This window comes from Epinephelus moara, chromosome 15 (genome assembly GCF_006386435.1).
Source record: "Epinephelus moara isolate mb chromosome 15, YSFRI_EMoa_1.0, whole genome shotgun sequence".
Lineage (NCBI taxonomy): Eukaryota > Metazoa > Chordata > Actinopteri > Perciformes > Serranidae > Epinephelus > Epinephelus moara.
This window is the reverse complement of record NC_065520.1, coordinates 697,952-710,615: the sequence shown is the minus strand read 5'-3', so window position 1 is coordinate 710,615 and position 12,664 is coordinate 697,952. Positions and strand designations below refer to the sequence as shown.

General features: G+C 42.3%; 1 protein-coding gene across 1 annotated transcript in view; it reads right to left on the bottom strand.

The window, feature by feature from the left end:
• Positions 1–12,198, bottom strand: part of LOC126401818 (neural cell adhesion molecule 2-like) — a 532,851-nt gene extending 520,653 nt beyond the window's left edge. Inside the window, exon 1 of the mRNA XM_050063330.1 lies at positions 12,037–12,198. Coding sequence (XP_049919287.1) covers positions 12,037–12,088 — 52 coding nt within the window. The 5' untranslated portion in view covers positions 12,089–12,198. The remainder of the gene's footprint in view (positions 1–12,036) is intronic.
• Between the last annotated feature and the right edge of the window lie 466 nt (positions 12,199–12,664).

Below are 12,664 nucleotides of genomic sequence, written 5' to 3'. Positions count from 1 at the left end.
GCGCATTTAAGGGCGAGGAGAGGGGCTCATTTGATTGGTGTGATGTGTGTAAAACCCACTCCATGCCTTCTCTCCTCCCTCTTTCCGACTTGCGCCGGTAGGAGGGACGGAGGTGGGATAGAGGAGTAGCTACGCCAGGGCGCACGGTGTGCCAAACTTACAAAATCCGCCTGGCCACACCCAGTTGGCGAAGCGCAGGTGCGCTGCGCCTCCACCTCGCCCGGTCTGCGAAACTAGAGCCCTTCATCTCAACTTTTAGCTCAACATGGTGGAGAAATCCTTAAAGATAGCACTTAGCAGTAATACAAACGCCATCTATTCAGGAAGATTGTGCAACACAATCAAAAGCTCCAGCACCAGAAGAAAATGTTAGCATTGTACATTTGTGTAAACCACAGATACCCTACATTTCTGTTTCATATGTATCATATCAGCATTCCTATAGTAATGTGGTATTTAGCTGACTGTAACTGGGAAGTGAAGGGGATGGTACATGGTGTGTCAACTTGGCAAGATGCCTGCCAAGCTGCAGACTACTGTTTGAGACCAACCAGTTGTTTTTTAGTAAGTCATTGCCATGTTTCCAGCGGCTTTTTAGGCACCAAATCTGGGTGTTTTTAGCGACCCGTCACTGTGTTTCCGCCGTGGATAGTGGCACCTAAAGCAGCTGTTTTTTCTACCAACACGTTGCTGCATTTCCTGTTGCAATAGTGCCACTTGGCTGTTTTTCCCGAGATATTGCTGTGTTTTCTGCCATGATAGCCACAAAATCAGTTTTACAGAAACAATGCTGCGTTTCCTGCCATGATAATAGGCTACCATGAAAGGCAGCTGTTTTTTAGCAAGACGTTGCTGCCTTTCCTGTTGCAATAGTGCCACTTAAAGCTGCTGTGTTTACCAAGACATCGCTGCGTTTCCTGTCGAGATAGTGCCACAAAAAGCATTGTTCTTTACTGCTGCCAAAATACTGCTGTGTTTCCTGCTGGATTAGTGCCATAGAAAATGGTTGTTTTTATCATAACATCACAGCATTTCCTGTTGGGATAGTACCACAAAAACAGGTGATTTTTGCCAAGACACTGCTGTGTTTCCTGCCGGTATAGTGCCACTTAAAGTGACTTGTTTTACTGAGAAATCACTGTGTTTCCTGCCCTGACAGTGCCACAAAAAGCAGTTGCTATTTTACACAAACATCACTGCATTTCCCATCGGGAGACTGCCACACAGAGCAGTTTTGTTTTTTTTTCTAAGATATTTTTGGGGCTTTTAAGCCTTTAATGTATAGGACAGACAAGCATGAAAGGGGGGAGAGAGAGAGGGAGTGACATGCAGCAAAGGGCCACAGGCTGGAGTCGAACCCAGGCCGCTGAGGCAACAGCCTTGTACATGGGGCGCCTGCTCTATCCACTAAGCCACTGACGCCCCAGTGCAGTTGTTTTTTTACTGAGACATTGCTGTGTTTACCTGCCAAGATTGTGCCACAAAAGCAGTTTTTATTTTACATTATTTTACATTTCCTGTTGCAATAGTGCCATTTAAAGCGGCTGTTTTTTACTGAGACGTCGCTGCATTTCCTGTCAGGATATTGCCACAAAAAGCATTTATTTTTCACCAGGACATTGCTGTGTTTCCTGTCACCATAGTGCCACTTAAAGTGGTTGTTTTTACTGAGAGATCGCTGCGTTTACTGCCTTGGTAGTGCCACAAAAAGTGGCTGTTGGGATGTGGGATATTGCTGTATTTCCAGAGATGACAGTGCTACCAAAAGCAGGGGTTTCTAGCCAAAACATGATCTTTTAATAACCATAACCAAGTATTTTTTGTGCTTATACACCTAACCACACGTTAACCACAGCATTGTTGAAACATAAAGAAACACAAAGTTTCTGCAACATAACAATGTACAAGTGTTATGTATCAGTGGTTTGCAGAAACATGGACTGCCAACATTTATTCTAGTCACTGGGTTCCAAGAACAGCCGCTAAAGGGACCATGTGGTGGGACCTTTTTAATAACCAAATCTTGAACACTGTATAAACACAAGCAGCTGTACAAAAGCTTTGCCTGAATAAACTTGTCTGAAATTGGCTACAGTTTGATTCATAAATTAAATTGATGCAAAACTTTCAATGACAGTTTTGAGACTTGGTGACACAGGCATATTTTGTTCAGTACAGCATAAGTACTGAGGCTCAATACCCAGGCCAACAAACTTTAGGAATCCAAGGCTTTATCCTCACACTAAATAGCTTTTTCACCACATAAGGTTTTCATTCAAGCTCCCAAGCACATTTAAGATTGGTCCATAAAAGGCCACTCCCTGGCTGATCTCATCACATTGATAGGTAGTCCAAAAGCCTGAACCACTCTCTCATTAGTGTCTGCTAGCCAGCACGGCTACAATTAGCATTAGTTCCTTTCTCAATCACTGTGATGGACCATGCAGACATTCGGCAGCCTGTGTGGGTGAGCACTAACTAATGTTCCATCGACGCCAGGCCCACATCCAGCAGGAGGAAGTTGGGAAATATTGTTCTTTGGCTGTCAATAGAAGGCTCCTCTTCATTATCTGTGTCTCAATGTGAGCACATTCACCTGTCTGTTAATCTGTCATCCAGCCACCCCTTCCTGTCACCCGTCTGTGTCCGTCTCACTGCCTTCTGAATCCAAATTTCATCTGTCAGTGCGTTGGTACCCCTCCACTACTGCTGCAGTCCGCTTCCATGAGAAAGTCCTTTTAACGATGACTCATAAAAAGGTTTTATTATTTCTCAGCTGTTCAGCCTCTTACAGTAAAGAGTTTCTGTACCAATGGCTCCCTATATCAATTTATCCATCCAGTTTCAGCAAAGTTCTTATCTTTCCTTTACTTTCAAGCAACTTCTGATATATTCTTAAACGGCTGTACCCAAGTTTTGGCACATTAAAGCCCATTTGAAGTGAGGACATAATGGTGTTTTAGAATTTGGAATTACAGGCAAATGTAAAGACATGGTGCAGAAGGTACAAGAGGAATTATTGAAAGTCTGACATGACAGTAAAGTCATTGTATGCAAGAGGAGTATGTCATGTCATCATTAACACTGCTGATTTAACTGCCAGTTAACACCTAACAGGTGCACCACGGCGAGTTTTTTCCAAACGGAGTTGTAGTGATTGAAAAATGGGAAATTGTAAGATACAGTATGTGTCAAAAACTCGCCACATCAAGGCAATGTGTTATGTGAGGTGCAATGTTATGCAAAGGTGAACAGGCTAGGCAGAGAAAAGGGAAGGAGCTACCTCCAGAATAATCATTATTCTGACATGGTTAAAAAGCATTAACGATTATGTTGAGCCAAAAGATGTCTGAATGCGACATTTCAAACATTGAAATATGTCTGTGACATGGTTAACCAATTTGAAAGATTGGTATGCATGCTGTTTTTAAAAGCTAGTAAAAATTTACATAGGATAATAAAGTGAGTGTTTTTAGGCCAGACCACATGAGCCAAAGCAGCCGCTTTTACCAAAGAATTAACACAATCAAATAGGTAAATAAATGAGAACTATAAACAGCAAGTGAATGCTAATTTCAGAGTTCTTACAAGCAACTTAAACAATAATTAATTTACATCAGAACAGAATTAATGTACATAAGCCTGTCATGACAATTAGTTTTCTTGGACGATAAATTGTTCCAGAAATAATCTGGAACTGCCCATTGGTCCGACAGCCCATTGGTCCGACCATATTAAACCCATGGTTCCAAAGTCCTGTTGTTCCAAAATCATTATGACGCCCTGTGGTTAAGGTCTGGTTAGGTTTAGGCACAAAAACCACTTGGTTAGGGTCAGGAAAAGATCATGGTGTGGGTTAAAATGAAAAAGAAAGTGACAAACACATAAGCTGTGAGCCTGCTTCGCCTCAAGCCTTTCCCAGCTGACCCAGAGCCGGTCGCGGCGCACCATCAAGGCAGAAATACACCCGCCGGGAGCCATTCAGCACCGCCGACGGTCGGACTAACGGGATGTCGGACCAATGACATGGACCCAAATAATCGCCATAAACGATATTATTGTCATTTTGAGACCTTTTTATGTCACTGATATAGTGATAATACAACAGCATTAAAAGGCAAGTACTTTGTTTTTAAGTGCAACGCTTATTTCTTAACAATATTCAGACACTGGAATTGTAATGTAAACAATATATATAAGCCAGAACAATATATAAAATGGGTTCTCGGGCTCTGTTAATAAAACCTGCACTGAAATATTTAACATATAGGAATAGGTATAGGAAGTCTTTCCTTAATAGCCAACATACTGCCAATCCAGCTTCTTTGTCATTTCCAAAAAGTGCAAGGCAACAACATTGTTTGCTTTAAGTTACAATGTATATATATTTTATATATATATTATATTTCATTTATATATATATATATATATATATATATATATATGTATATATATATATTTCTTTCTTTTTTTTTTGAGGATTTTTTTAAGTTAGTTGTATCGCCACATTTCTAACATTTTGGGAAAACCCTAATATTTATTCTGGTGTCATGTCGGCTAAAATGTTGGTGACATAAACAAACACAAATGTAAACAAAACAGGCAATATGATACAATATACATGACCTCGGTCATTTTTGCTGACCTTGATAAAGTGACAATTATCATGACAGGCCCAAATGTACATTTGAAGTAGAGGTGAGTGATATATCGATTATACTTGATGTATCGCAGCTTGTTCCAAGTGGGATAAAATTACTATATAGGGAACAATGAGTAAAAATTGTGACATCATTTTGTTATGCCACCGGAAGGAGACTTGCTTCGGCATTTTGGTTCTTTCGCTCTGGTTCTGGATTGATTTACACTTTCTTATTTAACTTTAGAAAAACTTAACCTGATTTAACTTTATTATATAACAGTAGCTACTTTATATAACTTTATTTTACCTGTAGTTTATTTGGGAGTTTAGTATTTGGTAGTCTCCAGTTGGTTAGAGGAGATACTGAGATACATATTGTGTATCGCGATATAGCCTAAAAAAATTGCGATATTATTTACAGCCCATACCGCCCAGCCCTAATCTGAAGATACTGTGTATAGCAGCTTCATATTTTTTTCCATAACCTCACTCATGGTTGTCTCTGTTTTTCAGCAGACTCTCACAATCAAGATGTCAGTGTCAGTCAAACTCAAAGTATAGAAATCAATATCATGCCTGTGTTCATGCAAGTTTACACACATCATGGTTCATTTAACACATCTGAAAACACCTTTCACCCTACCAACACAAAAATCAATATCAAGTTTCAAAATTATTGTTACTGAGAAAAATGATATTATAACCTCTAAAAGGCTGGAGATTAATATGCAAAATATCCTATCAGATTATGGGTGACATCACCAACGCTATGTCACTGTGTTTTCTGAGAACTAACCAAACCAACAGACAGTCTGCTACCACTTAATTTAGTTTATGTATGCATTATGTCATACAAAACGTCTTCTACAATTCATATTTCGCAAATGATTTACGTCAGCCAGCTGTAAAGTAAACCCCACAGCTTCATTCAGTGTAGATAATAATGCGGTCTAAGTGGGTCAGCCCAAACTGGAGTGGTTCTGAATCTCTCCTGCCATTTCCCTGATCCCTCTGTTCTTCATTTAATCATGCCTGCCAGTGCCCAAACCCAAAAGTAAGCCCCAGACCAACAGAACTGTGTCCCATGAGAGCACGGAGCAGCAGACTGTGAGGTGTGTGACTATGTGTGTGTGTGTTTGTGTGTGTGTGTGTATGTGTGTGAACATGCCATGCATAAACTGCAGAAATAAAGTGCTGGGGACAGGACGACCATGATGCAACCACTTCCCCTCCATCCATCTGTCAGTCAGCCAGTGTGCCCACTGATTCTGTTGTCACCCTGGCATCCTGGCTCTGCCTATTAGCCTGCTAGTTAGATTGGCATTTAGACTGGCAGGGGCACATATAAGCAGGAGCCAAAGGGTCTCCTGCTTGGCTAGCACCAGACTGATGTAAAACAGTAGACAAAGCCACAGGAGCACACACAGCAGCTGCCTCCTCCAATCACGTCACTCTGGCCTAATTTGATTCCATCTCGACAGGATTCAATTACATTTTATTAATTTTGGCACAGTGCGACTCCATAGAGTTTGATTCAATCTCTAGCAATGCAATTTAACTAGATGCAATCAGATTCACTTGAATTGAATGAATTTTTAAATATAATCTCTTCCTCCCTCTGTATAAATCCTCTCACTGCTCGCTCTATCCTGCCCAATTTCCCCTTTCTGGGATTCAGAATATAGAATATAATGAGCGACGCCAAACTCTTCCTACCAGAGGACCCCGACTGCTTAGTGTATCTACATTTTCTTGGCTTCTGGTTGGGAGAGACTCCCTGAGGAGAACATTAGTCACTTCCATGATAATAATGGGTAATTTGAGTGAAAATAGACCGAGGTTGGCAGAGGGCATTATTGAACATGCTGCTGTTTTTGCTCTATGCAGCACAAAATAACTGAAGGTTTTTCAAAACCAAATGCCAAGTGTTCACCAACTGGAGCCTTTTTGTTGGAAGTGTCATCTCTCTTCAGTACCTCTGCTACAGCACTGCCTTAGTTACTCAAAAGCCCAAAATGTGTCATTTCAAAAACAATACATCTTTAAATAAGTATGAATATATTTGCAGCACAGTTCTCTTAATCCCTGATACTAATCCTGTTAACTGCGCTGAGAGCTGATGACGGTGTAGCTTGTACACACAGAGCCTTCCAAGCCACCCTCGAGCAAGGCAGTTTATTTCTTTTAAGGTACTGCACTGTGGCTCACCTCTAAACTTCCACATCAAGTAGTTGTGTCCACCGACGGATTACAATAGGCCCCTGGGCTCAAGCATGTCGCTTTGTAGTTGTTCAATGCCTCTCTGTAGTCACTTTGTGTCTCTTTGAAATCTTTTGTGTCTCTCTGTAGTTGTTTTGTGTCTCTCTACAGTCATTTTGTGTCTCTTTGTAGTCGTTTTGTGTCTCTTTGTAGTCGTTTTGTGTCTCTTTGTAGTTGTTTTGTCTCTTTGTCTACTTTTAGGGGCTCTCTGTAGTCGTTTTGTGTCTCTTTGTAGTCGTTTTGTGTCTCTGTTGGCATTTTGAGTCTCTTTGTAGTTGTTCAATGCCTCTCTGTAGTCATTTTGTGTCTCTTTGAAATCTTTTGTGTCTCTCTGTAGTTGTTTTGTGTCTCTCTACAGTCATTTTGTGTCTCTTTGTAGTCGTTTTGTGTCTCTTTGTAGTTGTTTTGTCTCTTTGTCTACTTTTAGGGGCTCTCTGTAGTCGTTTTGTGTCTCTTTGTAGTCGTTTTGTGTCTCTGTGTAGTCATTTTGCGTCACTTTGTAGTCGTTTTGTGTCTCTTTGTGGTCTATTTGTGTCTCTGTCTGCTTTTGTGTCTCTTTGCAGTCGTTTTGCATCTCTTTGTGGTTGTTTTGTGTCTCTGTCTGCTTTTGTGTCTCTCTGTAGTTGTTTTTTGATCTCTGTAGTCAATTCTGTCTCTTTGCAGTTGTTTTGCGTCTCTTTGTAGTCGTTTTGCGTCTCTTTGAAGTTGTTTTGTGTCTGCCTGCTTTTGTGTCTCTTTCTAGTCATTTTGTCTCTGTAGTTGTTTTTTTGTTTTCTGTAGTCATTTTGTGTCTCTTTGAAGGTGTTTTGAGTCTCTTTGTAGTCATTTTGTATCTTTGTAGTTGTTTTGTGTCTCTTTGTCTGCTTTCTGAGTCTCTTTGTAGTCATTATGTGTCTCTTTGAAGTTGTTTTGTGTCTCTTCGTTTCCATCGTATTTGTCTTTTTTTCCTCTTTTTAGTCGTTTGGTCCCATTTTTAAATCATTAGCGTACTTTTGAAAGCTATTTGTGTCTCTTGTCATTTTATCTTTTTGTAGTCATTTTGTCTCTTTGTAGTCCTTTTGTATCTCTGTAATCATTTTGTGTCTCCTTTGTGTCATTTTGTGGTGATTTTGTCTATTGTGGTCTTTTCAAGTCTCTTCGTGGTCGTTCTGTATCTCCTTGTGGTCGTTTTGAATCCCTTCCTGGTCGTTTTTGCCTCATCTCTTTGTGTTGTTTTTTGTGGTCATTTTGCATTACTTTGTAGTCGTTTGATTGACTTTCCAACAAGCCGAGGTGCCCTTGAGCAAGGCACCAAACCCTCCAACCACTCGGGGCGCCTGTCCATGGGCAGCCCCCTCACTCTGACATCACACCATTTAATGCATGTATAGGTCCTGTTTGTGCATGTGAGTGTATTTCGGGCCTGTGTGTATATGTATAAGACAACGGAGTAAAAACATTGAATCTCCCCTTGGAGACTAAAAAAGTATATAAAATTAAATTAAAGAAATGTTAACATTCACTTCGAACAGAGGCTCTGATCCAGTAATTTGGTAATCCATCAATAGTCATGCACAGACGGTTAGGTTATTTAAGAGGAATATACATGAATTTCCTGGAACTGCTGAAACCAGGCATTTGGTCAAAGTTTTAGTCACACAGCCTACTCTTTAATAATTTAATAGTCCAACAGTCTTTGGAGTTTGGAAATGGAAACTGTTTTGAAATAGACTGGAACATATGTAGGTAGGAGTTAAAAAAATATGGCAGTGTCGTATCTCAAAACGACTGCTCATTTCCTTTCGGCCTTTTTCTGCCATTTTATTCTCAGCGAGATGACAACAACCCTGCAGCACAGACGCTTGGCAGTGCTTTACTCATACAGCCAGGTGTTGAGAATACAACACTCTCTTCCTGTCTCATACACAGTGTACAAATTCAACACTAAGGCTTGAACTCTGTGGATCGAGAGCTAAAGGGCACACACGAGAAATCAAAAGCTTGCAGGCAAATAAATAGCATATCCATAACACCGAGATTGCCCTTTGTACAATTCAGAGGCCTGCTGACTCTAGTCGTTCCTTAAATTGATTTCTCATATGCGGCTGCCTCGAGGGGGCGATTCCATTTTCATATATACACTGGCTCTCTGTATGTATGCTCTCTGTCCTAGTCTATTAATCAAATAATGCAATCAATTTTACCTTGCAGGACTACGACACAGGCCATTTCTTTTGTGAACAGCTTTGCATGTCTTTAATAGGAGTTTGTGACTGCTGTTGGATGGTGTGAAGAACTGTGTGCAGCATTGTTGCAGTGTCAAGTTATCAGCGTGGCAAGAGATATGAGCTGAAACTTTAAGGGCACAGATTTCAGAAAAAAATGCTGCCTGCAAGATGTGAATTCCTGAAAACAGAAAAATCTGCACTACCCTTATAAATATTCACCCGGTGATTCATTTCGTGTGATTGAGTGCAGCGTGCATGTGTGCCAATGCATTTCTGCTTGCTCATGTCAGCATGTACATAACACCAGAGCTACAGGATGGAAGCAAACCCTGAACGCATGCTTAAGCCCAGGCTCAGGGTGCGATGAGAGACACTTAAGCGCAGGGGCATAAATCTTTTAAACCCTGAGCCACTGACATTTCCCCCCAGAGATACAGCGAAATATCTTAATTACGCCACTTAACATCACATCGGCGAGTCCCGGGTGAGCCCAAGCAAGCATATAATTCATTGTACTAAGCATCAGTAAAAGCCAAATACATAAACCTTCAAGGATGCATACTGAATGCAGGGGAGACGGTGAGCTGGGACTTCAAAAGCAAATGTTTCCCTTCCCTTCAGGAGCCGAGGGGGGGGGTCGGGGGGGGGGTTAGTGTGGACACCTCACTGAGTCCTGTCAGGAAATCAACCTGTTGTCAAGAACTACCAAAAGCCAGTGAAAACTCTTCCTGGTTCTAGTCCTTGTACTGATTGTTCGTGTCTGCTCCAAGGCCTCAACAGTGATAAAAGACACTGAGAACTGAACATCCTTCTCAGACTCCAGCACAAACCCTTCATCTCAGAGCTCCCCTTGTTATTCACATTACAGCAGGTTCTCTGCATTGTCTAATGGGTCAATTTGTGTGGACTCTGCTATCATGAAAAGCATGATACGAATGTAAATTGGTTGGTAGGGTGATGTAATTCCACTGCAACAAAGGGAAAGTAACAAAGCAATGAATATTCCAGTTAAGGCTTAAGAACTGTATAGTCTCTTTGTTTTACCTCAGAGGGATTAAATGTAATAATAAATGAAAACACGAGTCACTGACGCTCTGTATGTATCATCTTCCTCATCCTTCTCTCCATCATAACAGCAGTTTCTGGCAGTCGCATTGATTGAAACGGTGGAAACATGAACTGCCAATAGCTCTGTGTAATATTAAGGGTAGTCAAACTCTGTGCTTCTGTGGCCTGAGGCGTCGTACTCCATATGCTAAGTTTAAATCTTCATATTGGGGGTTGTTGCTGTTTTCATGCCACAAAACAAACACACATTAAACAAGGAATGATCCCAGGAATCTCCACATTGCAAGGTGGCGACTGATTTACAGTTTAAATCGCAACTTTCCTCAGTAGGGGTGTTAACATTATACATTCATGGCGTCACAGGGACCTGCCATTAAAATTCATTGTCATTTTTACAGCTCCTCAAACAGAGGTTGTGTGCAGCATACTTAAGTATACTAAAAATGTATCTATGATTCTGTATGTTTGCTTGGGGACCCTGTGAATCGCCCCAAGAGTGCTCCCTAACTCCCACTTTGACACCCACTGCCCTGGAGGACTTCAGCACAAGCAGCCTGAGATGCAACACGCTTTAACGACCACTGGCTTCACTCTTGGCACCACTTTGCAGCGCTCTACCCCCACCTGCCGTTGTGCGCCAGGAACCCAGTGTGGCCACACTGCAAAAAATGTCCATCTAAAAACTCATTCTTTTTTTTTTTCTTTTTTTTTTACTCTTGAGACCTTTTGTTTTCTTTTAACAAGTGTGGGAATTTCGCCAAGGGGTGGAGAGTGGCAGATAACCGATGCAAATTAACTTGTTGCAACAGAAACAGAAACCTTAAATGCATGTGCATTGGCAAAGAAGGAGATAAAATAATCTCATCCTGCAAGCAAATCTTTTTTTCGCTTCAAGAAATGGATTACTGGGAAATCTGAAGCTACAGGAGTTGGGTATTTTTCGCAGTGCACGCCGGGGCTCAGCCCGCGGTGACACAGCGACGCGCCTCACTGACCAGGACACAGTTATATCTACAAGAGAAAGAAAAGGAGGACCAGAAGCGACTGCTTTCAATCAGTGCTTTTTAGCACTCACTCACAGGTTACATCTTTATTCCCCCTCCGCTTGTGCAACTCACACACACACACGCGGGCGCGCGCTGAGACAAGCATCGCCCCTCCGGATCAGGTGCGCAGCGCACATGAAACCCAATTAACGGTGAAGTGTCACTCTGCTGTCACTAATGCGGCTCATATTTCCAAACTTTCCGAGGCATTTCAGACTGTGTCCGCGTCACGGGCCCGGTGTTGTCATGCACAGCCTGCGCACGAGATGCAGACCGTGGAATATACAGTAAAATCACACAGTGTAGCAACACAGAGTGGACTTGAGTGTGAAGCAAGAAAGGCGGTGGTCCCAACACATATGATTCACATTATGGGGTTTAAATTCTCCATGTTGAAGTTGGGGGACATGATTGATTTTTACGCTTAAAGCTTTGCAAATAATCCATACACTAAAACAACGCAGCGCCCCAAAGGCTGCTCTTAAAGATTAAAAAAGAACTCAACAACGAGGGTAAGCCGTGCCAAATGATGGAGATAACAGTTTGTGTCCGGGGAGAACAGAGTGTATATCTCAACAGCTCGCCCACCCTAAAAAAAGGACCCCATCATAATCCCCCTTTTCAGTAAGAAAGCATTCTGGCCCCTGCAAGACGTGCTCCAACTACAAAATAACGTCCAGTTAAACAATCCACCCCTCTCTCTCAATCCCTCTGCCTCTCTGCCTGCTGCAGATCACGATGGCAAATACACTCAACTTGTCCACAAAGTCACCAAGCTCGAGGTGTTTCACACACTCACGCACGCTGTCCCTACCTTGGCTGCCGCAGACGAGCACCCCGAGGAGATGGACGAGTTTGAGCATCATTTTCGGGCAGGTTACGGGCTGCCGGACGCTGCTGCTTTCAGCTGCTGTAAAAAACGACAAGGGCGACACACACGCTCGGCTCCGTTCATCCGCCGTCTTGGGCTCCGCTGGCGACTGATCTGCCTCAGCTCCTTTCCTTCCCTTCCTTCCTATACGCGCGCTCCCGCTCGCCGCTCGTTCACCGCGCTTCTGCCTCTGCGCTGAGGAGGACCCCCCCTCCAGCATCACTTCTCTCCAACATCACTGCTGGAAGCTGTTGATGAGAAGCAGTCAAGAAGGAGGCAAATCAAACCAAACATGTTTATGTCTTTCAGGACTTTATTTGGAGGATTCAAAACATGTTGTGAAGTTGTGAGGAGAGGGTCTCAAGGAAAATACTTCTAGAAATATGGGTGCAAATCAGCAGGGATGTAGCTAAGAATTCCGGTGGATCCCTTCCAGCTTTGGGCCCCTGGAATCCACCACATATATTTCCACTTTGGAATAGCAGCGTCTATTTAACTCTGAAGTCCAGGCAAACATGCAAAGGAAGGAAAAATGTCTCCCCCATGTGAATACTGCAGATACTGTGGGGTC